Consider the following 22,162-nt stretch of genomic DNA (forward strand, 5'->3'; position numbering starts at 1 on the left):
GAGAGGAATTTTGACGAAGTAAATGATTCTTTTGCTCTTATTCTTTTGGAGTTCGTTCACTCCAAGATGAATACACTTTGTTAAGACTGGATTGATCAGAACGAGCAGTTTTTCGTAATTTTTCATTGAAATTTCCTAGTATTGTTAGATCGATATGAAATATAATATTTCTATATATTATTATAATATATATTGAAAAATATATATTTTATTAAATTTTACAAAAATATTCTGTTATATATTCTGCATTTTATGTTACATTTGTTTGTAATACAAATTAAACTTCATTCTGTAATTTCATTCGTCATAAATCATCTTCAGATCATTTCTTATCTCGACTATTTAAATGAAATGTCAACAGTGTTGTAGAAAGTATATTAAAAAATTACTCGAATAAATCAAAGAAACAATTCTGAACAGTTAACAAGCCCAGGTTGAAGTTCCAAGATTGGATCCTTTGGTAGAAGTTAATTTTTAGTAGTTTCAACTTACTTCGAAAGTAGCTAAGAGTCGAGCTATAATAAGAGACAATTACTGTAAGGCTAGCTAGAGGACAGCTCGGTGATTTATGTTTCTTTAATTACACGTCCCTTTAGCACCTTCCAGGCAGAAGCTGTTCCCTGTTATCTCGTTCTCCGTGTTCTTTGAAAGCTGCTACGCGGTCGGTTAAAGTACTTCAGTACGAGGAGAGGCTCGTTTGTTTGTTGGTATCGAGAAAAGCAGCGGATTCAATCGCGAAGATTTATGTCTGCCGCGATAATTAAATTGCTTAGAATGGTAGCAGATTGTCAGGTAGAAAGATTTACCGGCTTCACGTTGAATAATGTTAACCTAACGAGCATCATTAGCACAGGGTTGAGAACTGTTTGAAATGGAAATTATCATTAACTAAAGCAAACTCTCTTCGGAGGATCGCATCCCCACATCCGATAAAAGAACGGGGGATTGAATTTCAATTTTTCTGCGATTAAATTTCAACATAGTAGCCTACATCTACAATTTCGAATGTTTAAAGGAGAAATAGAAAGGTTTCGGTTAGCTTTTAATTCACTTGTTATGTAAAATAGCGACTAACATTCGTTTGAAACATAAAAATATGGACACAAATAATTCGGGAAATTCGTATTGTGAGAATTTATTTACGTAATTATACACGTGAATTTAAATTTGAATTGAATTTTTATATTTTATCGTGTATCGTAGAATCACGTGATTCACAAAATTCTACATACATTTGTCAGATATTTCGGATATTGAAAACAGGAAAAGAAAAGTGACATCACTCTCGATAGCTACGGCGACTGTAAAGGCTTCCTTAGTAAGTAATCCAGAATTGTTTTACACTTTTTGCTTGCCCACGAAAGGTTAATGCACGAACGCGTCATAAACGGTGTCGAAACTAAAGAAGACTGAATTTCGTCAGATGAGACTTCAACAAGAAGCTGCTCGAGAAGATCGATCCTCCGGTTCCGCGAGAAAAAGTGATAAAAAAAAAGGACGTGGGGAAGGGAGAAAAAGGGATCTCAAGAAGAAGTATCGTGTTGCCGCTTTGTAGAATTAATATCGTACACCGCGTCAGCCGAACGCGAAAAAGACCGCGTTCTCTGGATCAGATCGTCGGATTAAGACGATTGAGATACGATCTGACCGCGTGGAATCACCGTAACCCGATACCGTAGTAGCAGGCCATCAAATCCTCTGTTACCTCCCCTTTTTGTACGAGTTCTTTGTTCCACGCGAGTCGAGGTGAAAAATTAGAACGTTCCGAGGCGAATTAATCTGGCCACTTGAACGATACACGAGTCGATAAACTCGGGGAATTTGTCTCTCTCGGGGTTGAGAACCAGGGGATGAAAACGGATCGTGGGGCATGCGATGAGAAATTAGCTATCGAGCGCTGTACAACGTGTATTTATATGGAGGTAAAGGGTTTCAGAGAGAGTTAATTAACACATCCAAAACGCGTGGAAATTCTCGTGTTTAAAAACGATAAATTGTTTTAAATTCGTATTTTCGAAACGTATATCTTTCACATTGAAATAAATATGAAATAATATTGAACACAATTAAATAAATAATAAATACATAAGTATCAAATAAAATGAATAAAAATAAAGTTATTGATATAGCAAGGAAATACTGTGTCAATTACGAATCGAAAGATTACAAATATCGATAACGCCAGAAAAATCCTATATTAATTTTAAGTCGTAGCAATCGAGCGAAACAATAGAATTAGTTACACCTTTCAATGAAATAATTTTCTTTCTGGTTTCGACACTGGAAAAGGCTAAAACCAGATGAAATTTAAACCTAAGAAGGATTAATTGTGTCAGGCAGATTATAAGGATCGTATTAATACTAGATAAGAGGAAATCGATCGTATAATTCTTTTACGAGTTTGCCTTTCTTCACTACGAGATTAACACGATACGTATGTATGTCTTCGCCATTCTGACGAAATAATATTCTGCGTTTCAACTCAGTAATATATGACTCTAAAATTCTCAAAGATCAAACGCGATTACGGTGCATCATTGTTCTCGTTTAAATAATCCAGGGACTTTGGTATTATCATCGATAAAAAGTAAATTGCTGATAATGTCTCAGAGAAATGGAGTATCGGAGAAAATCGACGTCTCTTTGTTTATTTTTATGTTTTTATTTTTTCTGCAATATCTGTTTTGCAATGATCTCTTCCAAAGAAGTGTCACACATTCCTGATCAAAAATTCAGAGTATTTTAGGATTTCGAAAAAAAAATGAAGATTTCTTTAAGTAAATATAAGTATTTCATTCATGATATTGACAATAAAGATTGAAATTGTAATTAATTATATTTAGAAATGAAATTTATAGTTTATGTATAATTATGTTTATTCACATCTTAGAAAATTCAATATCTAAAATTCTTCATTAATAATTCCTCTATTTAGTTAAACATTTTTCATCGTTTGTTGATTGTGCCTAGAAATAAAATATTTCGGTAAATTTATTCGAATAATTCGAAAGAAAATTATAATAAGAATTCAATTCAACTCAGACATCTGAAATCTTTGAGATTTAATCTAAAATAATTTCGTTCTCCAAGAAATCTGATAAATCTGTAAAATGTATTATATAAAATGGATCTTCTCAAAATTCAAATGTCTATTTAACATTCTTATTCAACGATGAAATAATCAACAATCGTCATCGACATTTCAATTTTTACTCCAATTGTGTGTCACACAACGTCTTTATTCAATATGTTTGTGTCATTTTATTTTATTTACATATATACACTGTACATTCGAATACTACCATTTCCATTTCAATTTCATCGGGGGTCTCGAATCTCGAATTTCGACTTAATCCCTATTTATATAATTTACATATTTTCTGGAGTGTGGAGTTCACTTGCTTGACAACCAATTACCATTAGCTTCAAGTCGACATAACGTTAGTTAGTTTACACGTTTCACCATTAATTTCACCTTATCTTTTTAATTATTGTCTCAACGAACCATTCTGTAATAAAATAGACGCGTTGGTGAGCATTTCAGAACTTTTTCAGATTTTTTTATCCTTTTCTTCGAGCAACAACATTTTTTACCGTAACAACGAGTATACTCTAAGAAGTAATAAATATCTAAAGTAGCAGAAATGCATCTAACCTTATGAATCTCAACATCCTTTCCTTCGAACGACATTTTCAATCATAACAAATATAGTCTGAAAAGAGATAAAGATATCGATCCTCCAAACGCAACAAGTGTACCCTTATACTAAACTCCTTTGACGTGATCCTGTCGCATCACGTGAAAGGAGTTCTAAAGAAGGGGCAGGCAGATTGAGACGTTCCGAAAGACTGGGTGCATCTATTTAGGAGGCGAGTTGGACCAGATAGTCGAACTCGCGTCCCGTTTCCAGACGAGTTGGACGTTCTAATTAAGATTCCACGCTAGTCTTCGGGGATCTCCCTCTTGTCCGTTTGATATAAAACAACAGCCACGGATGAGACGAAACTTGGAAAAGAAAAAAGGAAGGAAAGAAGAAGAAGAAGAAGAAGACGAAGAAGAGAAAGAGAAGCACAGATAAGGTCTGACAGATGGAAACGTTGAACGGTTTGACGGCGGGAGATTCAACTGCCTTCTGGGGCTTCTGGTCAGGTACAAAACGAACAGTCCGGGCAGCACTATAGGTCTATCCCGGCTGCATAATTATACCTTAAAAAGGATGATCCCTTTCGAGAGATTAAGGGACACTGCGCTCAAGACCGGCTGCTATCTTAATGAGCGTACGCAGCCCTTCGATGCCAGACAATCGTAATTAAGCTGCAGTGGCTTTGGCCGAGGTCAAGTATGCTTTCGTTGCTTTTGCCTAGCTTGTTCTTCCGAGAGCGACGAGTTTCTACGTTAGGCGTTGCGTCTGTTCATTGGCTCGTATGGATTATATTTGGATGGAGCAGGGAGCGAGTGATTAAATGCTGTGTAGTCGAGTGCCGGCTAAAATAACCGAACGTGAAGACTATATGTATGTTGATGTATTGGACTGTGTGTAGGAGTGACCGATTCTTCAGACGATGTGCGAAGATCGATGGTTTCTTTTCTTGTATTACATTTGTATGATATTTGATTTTTTTTTTTTTTTTAGTTGTATTATTGGTGAAATAACTAAATTTGTAATCGTATTGCACAAAAATATTTTTTGAAAGTATTGGTAAAGTAACCAAACGTGAAGACCAGTGTATTTCTTACAATGTACAAGAGTACTTGATTTTTTTCAAATATACTATCGAGACTAAGGAACTTTTAGATGGTTCATTATCCTCCTTTTGCAAAAATGTTGAAACACTGAAAGAAGGCGAAGAGAACATTCTTAAATTTATGTTAAGCAACGAAATTTCTTAGATAAACCTCCCAGGATGCAAATAATCGACACTAGAACAACCAGCAAAATATACTCCGAGCACAAATCATTCTAATCCTAAACGACAACAATAATTGAAATAAATAACGCCCCTGTCCAAACAGAAATTTTGACAAAATATATTGACCTCGACGAAAGTACCCGTATGTTCCAAGTCGGAGCCGCGAAGGGAGGAAATCCGGGGAGAGGAAGGAGAAAACATCGGCAACAGGTTTTTCGTTTGTTCCGGCTGTTGTTGAAGTCACAAACGGGGACGGACGATCTTCTGTTTCGCGAGAGAGGTTTCGGCTCCTGACGAAAAATCCTCGGTGGCGTTCAGCCACCGGGTTCTCCCCCTTTAGAAATCGCGCTCCATTGCAGCCATCTCTTTCATTGTCCAATTGGTAATGTCAGCCGCTATTACCCTGTTGAATGCATTTAATAGGCAAAGGATTGGCAGAGGCTCTCATTTTCGCGGCGCGGGAGGAGTACGCGGCGGCGCACGGCCCTCGCCGGGGGCCCGTGGAAACGCGGTCGACACCGGGTTGAGAATTATTATTCCATGTGTAGACGACCGGCCCCGCTAATAACGGGCCGAGCCTGGCCCGCGCATATGGCATTCAATGACCGGCCAATTGGACAATTGAGCTCAATCATAATAATACACACACACACACACACATACACACGTATAATATATATATTTTATATATATATGTATATATATATATGTATATACGTATATGGATATATATGGATCGTTGCAACGATCGAGCGTTTCGGCCTGTTATCAATAAATTCACTTGCCGGAAAGTAAATTCATCGGTCGCGTCCTGATTTCGCCCGTTTCCATTCGTTCCTCCTCTTCCTCTTTTCCTTCGTGTCGCCGCATTTCGCTTGTATTAAATATTAAATTGGGTAAACGACGATCACTATTTCATCTTCATGATATAGTAATATGAAAGAACATACACACGAATGCGAAATAAATCTGTACAGATCCAAAAAGAATAAAAATATATATCGTGAATGTGGTGGCAAATGTGCACGTTCCAAACATTTTTATATTTTCTAGAAAATATTATAAATTATTAAAAATATTATAAATTATTCTCGTTTCAATTGCTTATTACTTATTAACGATCGCACGTGTGCAATTGCCGGAAATTCCAAGGAAACGACGGCTCCCAGTTTGAAGAAGAAAGCATTTAATAGGACGCGTAGGGCCCGCATCGGGATCTGTTCACCAGATGTTGACCGTGTTTTCCATCGGCCGGCCAGTGAAATTCGACTTTGACCAGCTTCTTAGAAACTGATGTTTCCATTGTTGCGTGGAAACCTTAATGGAACTTTGGTAATGGAGGCGCAGGCTTACGAAACGTGTTCATTAGGATTTCACTACGTCCACGCGTTCTGGAATTTATCATTTTAATATTTTTATTGTCGACATTTTACATATTTAATCTTATGGTTTGCTGCTGTGGAAAAGATATGAAATTGATTTGTGTGTTGCTGTTACTGTCGGTTAAAACTGTTCAAAATGAAATTACTAGAACTACTGGCAACAAATTTTAGATCAAGAGTATTTAAAAACATTGAAGAAACTCTTTAGGTATTAACTTGTTGCATTTATTTAAAATACATGGAAAACCAGAATTGGTAATTTCAATTGGATTCTTTTGGACGAAAAATCTCAGTGATTTTTAAATTGTATTTGATCGAGAACTTTTGAACTCTTGAACGGTACTACAACTTGAGTAGAGTATATGAATGATCAATTTTTCATATCTTTTTTAAATTTATTTTACTTAATTATTAAATTAAATTTGTAATATAGAACCAAGATTTCTTAATCTTGATTGGATTCGAGAATAAAAACTCATTTTCATAAATTAGGAGAATTAAGAAAGAGATTAGAGATGCGCATGCAGGTATTTTGCGTTGTCATTTTATTTAAAAACATTCCGTGAAAAATATTTACGATTTTTTGATGAATTTTAAATGTACGTGACGAGTTTTCTGTAGCTTTTGTTAATGTCTGTGACGTTATCAAACAGACAGTGGATTTCGAATAAGCTGATTTCTTGAAAATAAGACTACAACTATATTTAAGTAGTTCAAACAATTTTCGAACAAGATCTGATAATATTGATAATTGAAAATTGATCCTGTACAACTATAACATATAAAAAACATAAAATTAAATTATAATTATAATTTATAAATTATTACATAATTATTATATAGATTATAGAATGTTTTAAATTTCTGATTTTAATTTTAAGTTAAAAACTTTATTGATTCTATTTTCTGAAATTGTGAGACGTTGTTAATTAAAAATTTTTACTCGGGTTCAAAAAAATTCCAAATTAATTTGGAATTAGATATATCTAGATTGAAATTGAAAGTTTTCAATTTTCTGAAAAACTCAAATCCGTGAAATGGTTTTTAAATCGAAAAAAGAAACCCAAGTCCACAAAGTCGAATCCAAAGTTCTAAGCTCAAAAATTGGAAATTTTTGATGCGAAGCACGAACGAAATCAGTGAAATGATTCGTAAAAGAACGTAATACGATATCTTGTCGAAACGCATTGAGATACGAGAAATTCAGATTTCAAATTGATTGAAAACAGCGGAACAAACATGAAAACGTGTAATTTTGCGCAACGATTTTTTCTTAGTAAAATGAGTTTCCGTTTTCGACGAGTTCACTTTGGTACTACGTGTAATTTCCCATCAATCAAGATACTACACACGTACGATATTACGATAAAATCGTCGACTAGATTAAATGTCGTTTAATCGATCGATTCCGAGATGTTGTTTATTTTTAATATTGTTTATTCTTCTCTCGAATAGATATATCGTGGAATATTGAAACGATTGAAAAATTCAAAGGAAAAAGAGGGAGAAGGAATTTCGTTGACTATGTCACGTTGCAAATTAAAATTTTCCGAATTTTACATTTATTTTCATACATGAAAAAATGTGATGTTACATGTTGAAAAGCAAATTTTCGTTTTCTAAGAAACGTTAAAACTTGACGTCCCCTCCTCAAATAAGAATTCAATAATTCTCACAGCTACATCTATTTGGAATAAATATAATCTGAAGATTTCAAATTGAATTTGGTTTAATTTAGAACAATTTATAATATTATTTATTTGTAATTTCTCTTACGTGTTTTGTAAACATAAGAATGAATGTAATTTGTCTTTGATTATGCAAGTTTCCAATTAATGATTCTCGTTAAGCATTTGGTTAATAATACTTCGATTATTGGAATAAATATAATGATAATTTTGATTAGAGATTTTAGATTAAATTTCAATCAGGATAATCTATAATTTTGTTCATTTGTACCTTTTTTTTTTAAAGCGAGAAAGTACTGTTTTGCTAGAAAATTCTTGACCGACGACAATTTTAGATTCAATTAATAATTCTTTGATTACTACACATAGATATAGATATGATTTACGATTCTGAATATTTCAAATTGAATTTTATTTATTTATACCTTCCTGCATTACTTGTGTATTATTTTGTTAAAAAGTTTTTACTCTAGTTACCATAGTTTTATATTAGTTACAAAATTTATTATATTATATTCATTTATTATATTAGTTTTATATAGTTTTAATATTAGTTACAAAATTTCCCATTAAATTCTGTATTAATTGAACAACTGTTCATAAAAAAACAGTATTTCAAAATATTTTTAAAGGTGTCAAATCTTCGTAGCTCACGAATGAAATTTTTCGCCGCACACCTAAAAGAGATGTTCTCTTTTATTTCCGTCTGCCCTCTAACTGCCTTGTACGCTTTAAAAATACGATTCGTTCATAAATCCGTCTGTCTAGTCGTCACCAGGTCAGTTGATTCTTAGGAGCTTCAATGACTTCGAACCGTTCGATTTCCAATCTTTTGTTCTTTATTCTTTTCACTTGACTCTCAAATATCATCGGTTCACAGGCGAATAGAAGAAATTTACGTTAAATAACTAAAATTCAGGCTATCTGATCTTGTATTTTACATTCTTTCGTAAAATTAAGTAATTTAATCTCAAATCGTTAGTCGAAATTAGGAGGATATCTAGAATAACATTAGTAAATCGATACTTCAGATCGAGAACGGTTTAGAGTTAAATCGCTTATTATAATATCACGAAGAATATAAAGATCCAAGAATTAAATATTCCAAATTTCAGTCATCTAACAAATTGAACAATTTGGTACAATTTGGAACGATTTTATTTATATATACTTTCCTATATTGCGTATTATTGTATTAAAAAAATTTGTAAAAAATATTTCACACATTGTTAAGAATCTCAATTATTTATTAATTGTACTACCAATGCTCAATTGCAAAGAAGAATAAATTTTCATAGAACGCAACTGAAACGTTGGCTAACTGAATCGTAGGCGTTAAATCTAGAATCTAGAATCTAGAAACCAGCGTCCAAAAATCTAGATACCAGTATCTAACAATCTAGAAACTAGCTACTAAAATCTAGAAACCAGCGACTAAGAATTTAGAATCTAGATTCTTAGATAAACTTTCTATGATGGGGAAGAAGAAGAAGAAGAGAGAGAGAGAAAGAGAGAGAGAGAGAGAGAGAGTACTAATTCTTGCAAGTACAAGGGCGGGAATAGGTTTGTAGCGTATGATCGAGCGGGAGTGGAGGGAGAAATTAAAAGATTGGGAAATAGATTTGGCATGAACGTACACAGAAGATAATCGAAATTACGTGACTGAATAAAGGCCAAGTTTCAAGATCAACGAACAAAGAGGTACCACACGCACGATTACAAGTTCGGTTTCGACATGTTGATTTCTCAAAATTCCGTCACGTCGCGTGTGCCAGTTTTCTTTCACTGTATTTTAACGAGCGAAAAAAAGTTCGACGATAGAAGAATGAGCAGCTAAAGAGCTGTTGAAAGAGAAGCTTCCAATAATGACTCTCTTTTGTTCTTCTCTTCTTTCTTTTTCTTTTTTTTTTGGAGAGGGGAGGGGGGTAATTAAAGGAAGGGAGTTATTTTGGAAATTTGTTCCTGTTTTGTTTTTGTTAATTTTCTAAACTTAAATAATTAATCAGTACGGGTTAGAAATTAGTATCTTTCTGGAATCTTACTTCCACATGCAACAGATTACAACAGAAACACCATAAATCGTGTTAAATATTCTATCCCATTAAATATTAATTTTTAATTATATTGATAATAGTAATTTATTCTACGATAAATACAAGGAATGAATTTTTTAGTCTACGATAAAAATGTGACATGCAAAACGAAAAAATTATTCGAGATTCAATCATTTGGCCAAAAATCAAAACTGGAGGTGTCGAAGAAAGCAGGGAAAGCTACGTTGAAAAATTTATTTTTCGCGTGTATTTTTGCGTGGACGAAAAAAATATTGAAAATGGAGAAGAGACAAGGGAGAGGTGGAAACGCTATATTTAATCGCGTTCACCACTGAAAACATTCTTCGTTATGGTACTCGTGTATTTTTAGCGTTTTTCGCTTTCATCCTCCGTGGTATCGCGACGACGATCGCCATCCACGCGATTCTAACAATTTTTCACTTCGTGCTTTGCTCTTAACGCTTTTTCCTTCCTTTATGGGGTTATTCTCGAAATAGAAATTCTTCTCGAGGTTGTTGTACCATGCGAAGAATGTGCTTTCCCCACGGTTTTTCACACGCTTTGCGATGAATCGAATCACCCAATTTCTTTACGAATTTTTCTTTATGATGAAGAGACTGTCGTCGAAATTTCTCGTTGGTCGATATTCCAGCGATCGGTTGTTGTTATTAATCGATACGATTGATACGACTGAACTGAAACTGCTTACAATTTTCAACATTTTGCAAGGTGTCTGAATTTTTCTCAATTTAATGATAAATTTTATTAGCTAATAAAATATATATAGAGAAAGCTTTGAAGCCAATCAATGTAAATCATGTTTTATTGCCAGATTTTTATGCAATTTTAAAGTTTTATGGATATAGTCGAAGAAATATAGCCTGAGCAAAAATTTGTTTTCAATACTGATTATAAGTAAGTGTTCTGTTTTGCGCGATATTTTACGTGTCGAATAAATTTGCGATTTTATTCATTAAAAATGACATTACTCTACAAACATTTCCTTGTTAAAATCATCAGTGAATAGAATCGTAATAATTAAATTACAATTGTTTTATAACAATAATTAAACTGTTCTGTTGTTGGATGACCAACCAATATTGAATCTATGCAAATACTGACAATGAGTTAGCAACAGTCCACATAAAAGTGGATTGTGAATAGTTAATCACAAGGGCAAGATCCAGTACTTGGTCATCTATGTTCCTTTCCCTTCCACTTGACGATGATAACCAAATATAAGGACATTCTTTAGAGACATTCGATAGCATTAGACATTCATCATGTTCTAAGACATTCTAAATTATTGTAAATCATTCTATATCATTCTATTTCATACATGACCACGACTGTAAGGAAATAAACTCTTCTAAATTATAAGCGTGTTGACTCCATTACACGGAATCCAACACTGTTAACTGACGGTTTTAACAACAAAAAGAGCATTAGAAGTTAGCATTAGGTTCTACATTGATCAATTTTGGAATTTTTAATTCTGGAGTTTTTTTATTTGATTTAGTACCAACCTTTATCTGTGAGAATACTGTAAAATACCAAATACTAAATACTTTCAATTTTTGTAATATAGTACACATATACAAATATATTATACAAATATAAATAATTACCAAAGTCATTGTCTATGATGAACGTAAATTTCGTTAAATTCCAATTTTATTAAAAACAGTTCAATTTTACAAAAAATAAATTTGAAAATTTTACGTGATTCTAATTCAATGACCAAGGATCCAGTATGAGTCAATCAGTACAAGTCATTTTTCATTAGAAACAATTTGTCCTGTGCAAACACCTCCTGATTGTCAAAATCATCCTCACGAAAGAATTTAGTCACTACAATACAATCATTATAATATCATAATTAAACTGTCTCCCCAACTATCAATTTTGACAATGAAAGCATGTTTGCACGGGACAAGTCATTCTCCTGATGGAAAATGATTTATGCTGCACACTAAAGGTTCCGGTGTAAATAACTAGGTAAATGAAATACGGATCACGGAGTATAGTGTTAGATAGAATCTGTATGAAGCTATTAGAAAAATCCGCTCGTGCCGTGTTACACACGGTTTAAATCGTGTAAGAGTCAACGTGATTATAAATTCTCACCTAGTCGAACCTGCTGTCCTTGGATTGCCCGATCGATCTCCAGCATCAGGAGTATCCCAACGATAAGACGTTTCACGACCGCCATCCTGAGTTCCTCGACGACAGGCACGGATATTTATTGGTGCGGCATCGGTGACTTTCTGAAAAAAAGGAAAAGAAAAAGATGTGCGTTTTATTAGATAGTTTAGTAAGCAATATTTCTATCTTTTAAAATGGATCATTCCAATTTATTAATTTTTCAACTTAATTTACTTAGTTTAATAAATAAGGATATTTTTCATCATTTAATCGAAGATTATTTCAATTTATTAATCGTTCTATCAGGTATATAACGAACGTTTAATTAGTTTAATAAATAAAAATATTCTTCGTCTTTTAATCGAAGATTATTTCAATTTATTAATTCATTAAGTTACATGTTTAAAGATTTCAATTTGTTAATTTTTAAACGTTAAACAACGTTTATACAGGAGTACAATAATATCTTATAATAAAATATATTATAATACAATTTACAATAATATTATTCTTTCATTCTAAAAGGTATAATAATATAAAAATAATTTCAAAAATAATCCGTGACAAACAGCAACAACAAACAAAAGAAGAACGACAAAAGTACGTTTGTAAATGTAATTTCAAATATTTATTTAAAAAATATTTCGTTGAAAAGATTCGAAACGTACGAAAACAAACGTTTGAAAATGAAATTAAAAATCATCCTTCTCTTCGAAAGGTCCACGCCATTACACGTTCCTTCGGGCCTAATCTGAGACACTAAAGAAACAGATCCTGCGAGGGATCTCCGGAGAGAGCGAGTAGGTTATGGCGCAACGGTTGCTGATCTATGGGGTTGAGTGCAAGGATGCACGCCGGACGTGTTCTGGCGTTCGAAATCCTCTGACAATAAGGTGGCCATGTGTTTCTTTTCTAGTCCGACACTCTTGCAATAGTCTACAGTCTATTACAGGGTTTCTCAAATTTTTCCACTTGGCGACCTTTTTTACCCAGGCAAATATTTTTGCGACCTCTGTGTATAGACGTACATCATAAATCATAAAGAAAATTTATTCGAAAACAATTCTTTTAACATACATATAAATATAATTTTACCATATATTAAAGACAAAGCCAAATATTCATACTAATCTTTTAGTTTTGTTAAAATTTCTGCGACCCCTGTATTTAGTTACACGACCCCATACTTTGAGAAACCCTGGTCTATTATACTTTACAAGATAGAAAACGTTGCACCCTATAATACCCTGCGAAGCGTCTCGTCGTTTCTGATCGGATTTATGACGATTCGCCACACGCGCCGCTTTGTCGAGAAAGATAACAAAAAANAAAAAAAAAAAAAAAAACAAAGAAAGAAAGAAAAAAGAAAAAAAGAAAAGAAGACTGTTACTTTACCAGGGGACCCTTGTAAACCGGTCCGATGGTTACTCTTAAACGCCTCTATTTATAAAGAACCAGGCTGGTTAACGATTTTTGCCGATCGTTTTCCAAGGATTTCGCCGGCGTAGGCGTTACGTGTTTTTCATTTGATTTTGTTTGACGGTGTTTAATGCAACGGGGCGCTTGATTTGGGTTGAAAGATTTCAGGAGGACGTGGTGGTTTGACACCCTGAGCATTAGGAGTTTGTAGTCTGATAGTGGGTTATTAATTGTCCGCGTGGGTTATTAATTGTAAATAGGAATGTTGTTAGATAAGAGGTATTGGGAATTTTAGGAGAGCGTCGGAAGTTTCGTTTCAATGCTCGTACTCGGATATTTGAATTTGAATTTGGGAATTTAAATATGACAATTTAATAATCAAATTCATATACGAGATGTATTACAAAAAAAATAAACAATAAATATATAAAATACATTATACTGTAAAATATATTTTATAATATAAAAAATATATATATATATATATATAACCATTATTGAAATAATAATAATTAATATAACTTTCGAATCGAATTTAATATCGAAATATACTACATTGTATATAATATAAGAAATATGATAATGATTATGTATGTATATTAATTTGTATCATGTTCATACTACGTTGCACATATTTGTGAATTTATAAAAGATATGTTTTATTAAAATGAATCGTAACACATACATAATTCACCAATCGTAACAAGTAACACACAGACACAGTATATGTCTATAATAATTCAGTTTCATTTCCAATTTTATCACAGCCTAACTCACAATCATAATACACAATTGCAATAAGCGTTGAACATTTACGACCCTGACGAAACAAGTGCATAAATCAGTCAGTGAGTATTCCAAGCTGATTGAGAATTATACGAAAATTCAGACGCAGCCTCCAGCGAAGAAAAATCACTCTCGTTCACCAGGCTTATTACAAAAGACCAGTCCGAGGAGGTTCGTAAGGAACCGCGTTAATGATCGTGCGGAAACGCATAAAACACCATTTTCAACCGTTAAATTTAACCGAAAGCAGATTTACTCGCGCGATTCGTTCTTTCGTGCTCGTTAAAAGTCGCGTTGAAAATGTTCAAAGTGTCTATTCTTCGAAGTCTGGAACTGTCCGCCAACAAGTATTTACACTTGCTCGTTGCAAATTGAGCACGATGGACTGCTCTCGCGTGATGGTTGCGCGTTAACGTGCACCGTGACGCGAGCCGTGTGATAACGTTCCATGTGTCAATAGTTTCTGCGTGATTTTTACATTCCGATTTACGAGGGAGGGCGTAAAAATATGTAACGCGTTCCGTATTTCTCAGAAGTCGAAAATGATCCACTCCGCTCTTTTCATAAATGTCATTTTCTTATTTAGATGTACCATTAATCCGTTTACCTTTACGTGAGGTCATTGGAACTATTTAATTTTAAATCAGTGAGTGTATTATATGCTCACGTTATTATTTGAAGATGTATTATTATTATTATTATTATATAAAGATTATTTTTATGCAAATTTATGCTTTTATACGAAATAATATTATCGAAAGTATTATACTGACGATGTTTTATATATTTTTTCATATTACGTGTATTTTGTGCAAATTTAGTCTGAAAATCATATTTCAATCGCATAACATTCAAAAATAATTAGAAATAAAGTGGAACTTGATTAGAAATTTGTGTCGTCTATTAGCTGTTATAATAATTGTTCTAATTTAAATATTTTGGATAGCTAGTTGTATTGATATATTTTATAATTTAAACAGTTTATGACATTGCGATATATTACATTGTATATAATGTATTATAATACACTAATGTATATTATTATTATTTATTGAAAATCAATACGCTTCATCATTTATATTCCACAGTTGTAATAAAGTTATATGAAAGTATTTATTTCCATTTATCATAAAAAATCAAGATGGAACAACTCACAATTTGCAAAGAAGCGAACTACAATTCTATAGAATCTAATTCTCCGCGAGTTTAATCTAACTGCACTCCGAGCCACTTTGTGAAAGCTTAATATCCAACAATCGACTTACTCCATTATCCCAAATAGGCGACACAAGGAAGAGGAATACGTAGGCAATCCAATTTTCCAATATTCTCCGCTTACTCGATTACTTTCATTACACCAACGTATTCTTCCACCAATCTTCGGGTCCCATTCACATTTCAAACCAAATCTGACGTTTTTCTCCTCTCACACCGCTCTCTTCGCTTTAATCGTCTTCGCTTTCCATTCGATCTCCGCGAGAAAAAAGAAAAAGTGAAAGAAGAAAAAAAGAATAAAAGAAAAGAAGAAAAATATTCGTTCGAGCAAAATTTACATATTGAATTTACATAAGTAAATTAACGCGCTGGCACATTGGAGATGAATTAAAAGGGAAAACTCGTGCGACCAAGCCCGGAGATTAAAGTTCTGTTTTCACGTGGCGAGTCACTCGAGTTTGATAATGGCGTCACGGAAGCCGAACATTTTGTCCGCTTATTTATGCGTTCACGCTTTATCGGGCGTTTAATTCTCCAAAGCTGCCCGGTAAATAAGATAATGTATTCGATCCTGTTTGCATATTCTCCGTCTCTCTGTCTGTCTCTTTCTCCGTCTGTCGTTTCTACTATCTGATAAGATTAAAACCACCGTTTTCACTGTCTCATTCACGATTTCGAATTGTCATTTGTGTTGGAGAATAAACGCACCCCCAATTGGAAAGTCTTGGGACAAATTTAGAACTGTGTAATACAAAATTGTTTAGTTAATAGAATTTTCAGGCGACAGAACGATCAGTTTTCTCATATTAAATTTCGTGTGTCGTTTGTTAAATATTTATTTTAACACGAGACATGAGAAGATAAGAATGTTACATTCTTTTTCAATATTGAAATACTCGTTTGTATTATTTTAGAGTAGCAAGCAATCTTTTGTTGCACAACCAATATAAAAATATACGTCCTCATCACTTTTGTTTACTTGTTCGTCCATAACATCTGCGACGTTGTCAAACGTTTCTTTCAAAATACATTATTTACACTTTATATTGCAATAACTATTATACATATTGTAATAACTGTTGTATTATTATATCATTCATTTAATAATATCGTTACAACAATTCAGATTGAATACAGTTATTGTCTACAATTTTAAAAATCATTTAACATGACCCTCAACCAACAATCACACCTCTTCGAATTCTCAACTCCCTGAGAAACCCTAAATCCCCGTTTTTCTCACGTTTCACCCGCCATTTCGCCTTCTCTAAATTCAAGAGAACATCATAAGACACTTTCAATTTGTCCTCACGCGCTGCTAAAGAATCGAATCACGTTTTCCACGTGATAAATCACCGTTAGTTGTTGCACCAAGGGTGGAATATATTTTCTTAGGCCCGGTGAGTCGGGGCTTTGATGTGGCTGCATGCGTAAATCAGCCGATTTCCTTCGACAAATCTCGAGGAAAGAGTGGGGCGAAGGGGTGGGGGCAGGAAGGACCTGCCCATCCCCGAAATTTATGCTAAGCGAACCCCTCGGGTGGTCTCCTCTTAAGATCCGGCTGCCAGTAAATTTGAATTCCTCCAGGGATGACCGTGACTTTCGTCCTGTCATATTATCCTATCGTTCCTGGCGCGATGCGTCGCTGCTTCAGGAAGTATAAAGCAACCTTTATTGCGTCTTCTATCATAGCCTCAAGTGGCTGTCTCTCTTCCGCCAAATCCTTTTCTCGATTCGGTTAGAGTTTCTCGGTAATGGCGAGGAGAGATAGCTGATGGTGAGTTGGATTTTTATTTTTGGGCGACATTATCCTTCCTTTGCGAAATCGTCTTGATTCGATTAGCAAGGTTCTCTGTTTCTTGGTAAAAAGAAATAAAGTGAGACGAGGGAGTTCCTTCTTCTCCTTCTTTTTTTTTTCTTTGATAGATTTCTTTTTGGTCTCTAACTCAGTTCTGCGACGCAAATAATCGTGAAAAATTTGATTTGTTGGTTTCTATTAGTTTAATGTTACTAGACTGCCGATTTTTATGCAAATTCGTGTTTTTGAGAACGTAATTATTTTATCGAAACCATTATTCGTTGTTTTTTCATATTCTTGACAGTCTGTGCAATTTGTTAAATTTCTCATAAATACATTACAATCCGCCCTTTAATCATTATATTTTCATATTGTGTTTTTTTCGAATAATGTTAGTTTACAGATAATATACAAAAAATATTCTATACTTGGGTTGCAAATATGATAATTTCGAACATTCTATTTTATTCTGGACCTTTATTTGTGATACAGATTAGGAGTAGAATTAAATAAAATTAAAAGTTTCAAAATTAAATAACTGATCTTTAACTTATTATGAAATAATAAATTTAAATTATAATTAGTAGGATTTCGCTGGTAGAAAACGAAATAAATGTTCACTTTTAAAATCTCAAACCCTAAATTTCTCAATCCTTCAAGAGAACAAAGAAGTCTGAGTCACGTTTCGACTCAATGTGGCCACCAGATTTTTGTTACCAGCAACAAAGAATCTCTACAGACCTACAAAAATTTCGAAATCTGACTCTTTTTTTTACTCTCTGTTTCTTTCGAATTCAAAACACTTTGGCAATTTTCTCACATCGAAAATAGACGTGTAGTTTTCTTCCCATAGAAAGTTGAACAAGTGTGACAGGATTTGAACGATGCTCACGAAATGTTGATCCCCTGTGGACTCATAATTCTTCTTTTTTCTTTTTCTCCTTTCCTCGCCCCCTATTTGCCATGTTTTCTTAGGTCAAAATGTCTGTCCTCGGTCATAAAGGAAATTCAATTTGTTACGTATGTCTTTTTTCCTCCATTTCCTTAGTATAATATTTACTCTAAAGTGTCTAATCTGATTTTTCATATCTTTCATCAAGTGATCTAGAATAATTGATGACGTAGATTTCAGTGCATACTTTACGTTTTATTCTAAATACAGGCAAAGAATAATTAGATTTTTTATCAAATAATTGGGCTTTCGAAAAATTTCCATTCTATGACTATTAAATCCTACATTTCTAAGAAATTATATTTTAATTGCTAAATATTTAAGAATGATACAGAAGAAAAAATATTTTTATAATAAACAGTGTTATACTATATTCGAATATCTGCCATTTCTTAACATGCCATTTTGTATAAAAACCAAAAAATAAAAAAAAAGACATCGCATTTTCCCAAATTTTCTGAAATGTTGTATCTTTAATTACATTCTTAAATAAAATCCTGGATTTTATGTTGCAATTTTTAATAAAAATATAAATTTTAATGGGGAAAATTGATGTATCAATCGTCATCTATAGAGTCACAATTGAGTCACAATTGAGTTCGTTGTGTTTTCTTGAAACATTGTTAGTTCGCTTGAAAAAAGACAAAGAGAATCCTCAGAGAGATCGTTAACGACAAATATAATATATATATGTATATATGTTCTCGAGAGACATGTCTTAGGTATCGCATTTATGGTGATTTTATTGCAATCACTTCGCATAAGGCTGGAATGGCCATTAAGATAATTGGTCAAGTTACGTTTGATTGATTAATCGTGGATTCAATTTTCTACGATCGTTTTTTTACATTTACGATCAATTGTTTGATAATGAGATGCGCGAGCAATCAGCATGATAATTATCGATTATCGACGATTATTGTTTACTTGAGTTGTCAAAAAGGAATGATAGCGTGTCCGGTATTTGTGAGCTGACAAGTTAATGTTAATAGCGAGAAATGAAATATATGTTAGGAATGTTTGTTTAAACGAGTCAACATCTGTTAACAAATTGGCTAATATAAATATTTCTACAAAAAATGTTTTTCTTTATTATATATATATATATATATATATATATCACTGTATATAAGTTATGTATATTATTAGGTGTAGAAATTAATTCATCGTTTTTTATATCTTATCATTCACTTATCGGTAATAAATAGGTAAATAATTCTTATTGATAGAGACTTTTATACTAAATATCAAAATGATAAAATACTTGAGTTTAGAAATTTATAATTGATTTAATTGATTTAATGTACACCATAAAAATATAAAATTAATTTGAGGATAAATTGATTAATAAATTGATGACCGAAATAATTCGTACTAGTAACTAGAAGTCTTTCTTTTTATCCTGTATTTTCAAATTTCAAAATACGTAGTAACAAAATGTTAGTAGTTAGAAGGGATTCACAAAATTAACTTCTACATTTAATATTATATTTTTCAAAAGGACACAGTGGTTTTGTTTAAAATAACAACAAATTATATTTAAATATGAAAAATGTTTCTTGAGTAATTACTTTACAAAGAAATTTACTCTTTCACTTTTCTAGCCAAATTTTACTCGTTTCTTCTTCACGATAACTCAACCAAAAGAACGTGTGTGTATTTTCAAATCTTTACAACCACAATTTCTAGATATTCTGATTTTCTTGGCAAGCAGTGTGTATTAATATTGAGGTGACGACCAAGGCCTACAAAAATTCAGGACGTGCTCGTCTCTTCGCGACGCTTTAAACTTTAAATGTTGCTCTCGTTTGTAAAGCACGCGCTAGAAATTATGTCAATTTGGCACGAACGAAACCGTTTCTTGTCCTCGGCGGACACGTTTTTTTCGAGAGTCCGAGGGTCTGGCCGATCGCCAGGATCACCGTTGAAGATCGACGTTCTCCAGAGACGGGGGCGATGGAGAAAATACAAGTAGCGAGTCGAACACATTTTCCCACCGGTTAACGGTGTTTGTTTTTCTTTTCATTCTATTCTCTATCCTGTTTTCACGTTTCTCTTAGGATATTTTTGACGATGGCGGTGCAATACTTTTTATTTCAATTTTTTACTGCACGTGTTCGTTCTGTTTCTCATTTTTTCTCTTTTTTTTTTAATCTCAGTCTTATTCTTTTCTTTCCTTGGCATTTTACGTCAGTATTCTATTATTTGCTTTGTTTGGCACGTTGTAAGTCAATTTGTCAATTCGTAGATCTAAGAAATTTATTTTCTATAAAATATAAAACCTATTATATTATTTTCTTATAAGTTTCCTGAGAAATTTATTTCCTATAAAAACCTAAAACTTAACGATAGATTTTTCATATTTTTTGAGATATCATTAAGAAAGTAACATCTCGGTAAAAAAATTGAGGAATTTTCGTAATTACCAAATAACAAATTTTTTAGGAGGAAAAAAATATTACCAAAATTAGATTTAAACAAGTTTAAATCATTTATCAGTGATTTTAGTACAATTGATAATTAATTATAAAAAGAAAATTTTACCTGAATTGCATATCACAGTATTTCCATCAGCACATGGAACATATTTCGATAAAAAAACAAGACTTTTGCCACTTAGAATATTTTTTACAAATCATGTCCTTTGTGCTTTGTTATCAAAAGATTTACGTGATTTCTTATTATCGATCGAAAAGTGTTGTTTTCAAGGGAGATCCCCTTAGCCCGGAAACCACAAACGTTTGGGGGGAGGAGGATATACATGTGGTTTATTGGTTGAGACAAGGCGTGTATTTCGAGGCTGGACAAATTGAATGAAATCGCTTGAACCTGTTCCTTGGCCTCCAGGGACCACCTGTAATTATCGTAACGTAGGTCAGGATTTTGATGGCGTCCAGCAAGGTAGTAATTTGAAGGTCGACGCCGACACATTCTCGTCTCTTCCGTCGAGTATTTATTAGCTGCGCGCTTTCGAATTAATTTTCAAGACAAAGTATAGGAGAGAGATTCCGAGAGAGTTTGGAAGCTGTGATTTCAGATGATTTATATGGGGAAATGGGTACGAGTGGCTTTCTTTGTTTCTTTTGGAAAAAAAGATGGCAGATTTAATGCTAGAAATATTACGCAAGTGTATCTAACGAACTCATACCCCTTTTTTTTAAAGTTGAAGTTAGAGAAAAAGATTAAAACTACGATATTAATATAAAAAGATTAACAAATAATGATAATGACAATTTCAATTATAATAAGGATTAATTGCTGCATATGAATAATTTAGTTATAACAAAAATTATAAAAAGAAATTTTAATAATAATCTCAGGAAAAAGAATAGGCTCAAAGAGCCAATGGAGCATAAATCACTGATTTTTTCACCACATAATCGCGCAAAGTCAGTTTTATGGGCGTAGACCATGGTAGAAAATTCGAGTTTTCTGTTCTTCCATTAGTTCTTCCCCCTACTAGACTGTTGGCCTTTTGAATTTACGCGCGCTATGGTTATCGTGAAAGGTTAGTTTACATGGAAACGTCATTAGTATCATTGTCAGACCAGGTAGCAAAGTTCTTTTCGGCTAATTGCGTTCAGTTCCATGGAAATTCGTGTTTCAAATCGAATTTCATGGACTCAATGGCGACCGAAGGGGAAGTTGGCGCCTGCATCTAAGTTATGTTTATGGATTGGAGTTGGTTCGAGGGGAATTCTTGGATTTTATGGGACGCCTGGGGAAAACTTGTTTTGATAATTAAAAGGAGTATTTTGTGGAGCAAAGTTGAAACGTTGAACTTTTACTACTGTTTCTTTTAATATTTTTTC

The 22,162-nt window shown here is 33.2% G+C and overlaps 1 protein-coding gene across 5 annotated transcripts in view; it reads right to left on the bottom strand.

The window, feature by feature from the left end:
- LOC122537499 (fibroblast growth factor receptor homolog 1-like) overlaps positions 1-22,162 on the bottom strand; it is a 100,309-nt gene that overhangs the window by 24,584 nt on the left and 53,563 nt on the right. For all 5 annotated transcript variants that reach the window (XM_043670701.1, XM_043670702.1, XM_043670700.1 and 2 more), the window contains one exon: positions 12,163-12,302. In XM_043670701.1, coding sequence (XP_043526636.1) covers positions 12,163-12,247 — 85 coding nt within the window. In that variant the 5' untranslated portion in view covers positions 12,248-12,302. The remainder of the gene's footprint in view (positions 1-12,162; positions 12,303-22,162) is intronic.

This window comes from Frieseomelitta varia, unplaced genomic scaffold, assembly GCF_011392965.1.
Source record: "Frieseomelitta varia isolate USP_RPSP 00005682 unplaced genomic scaffold, Fvar_1.2 scaffold_912, whole genome shotgun sequence".
Taxonomy (NCBI): Eukaryota; Metazoa; Arthropoda; class Insecta; order Hymenoptera; family Apidae; genus Frieseomelitta; species Frieseomelitta varia.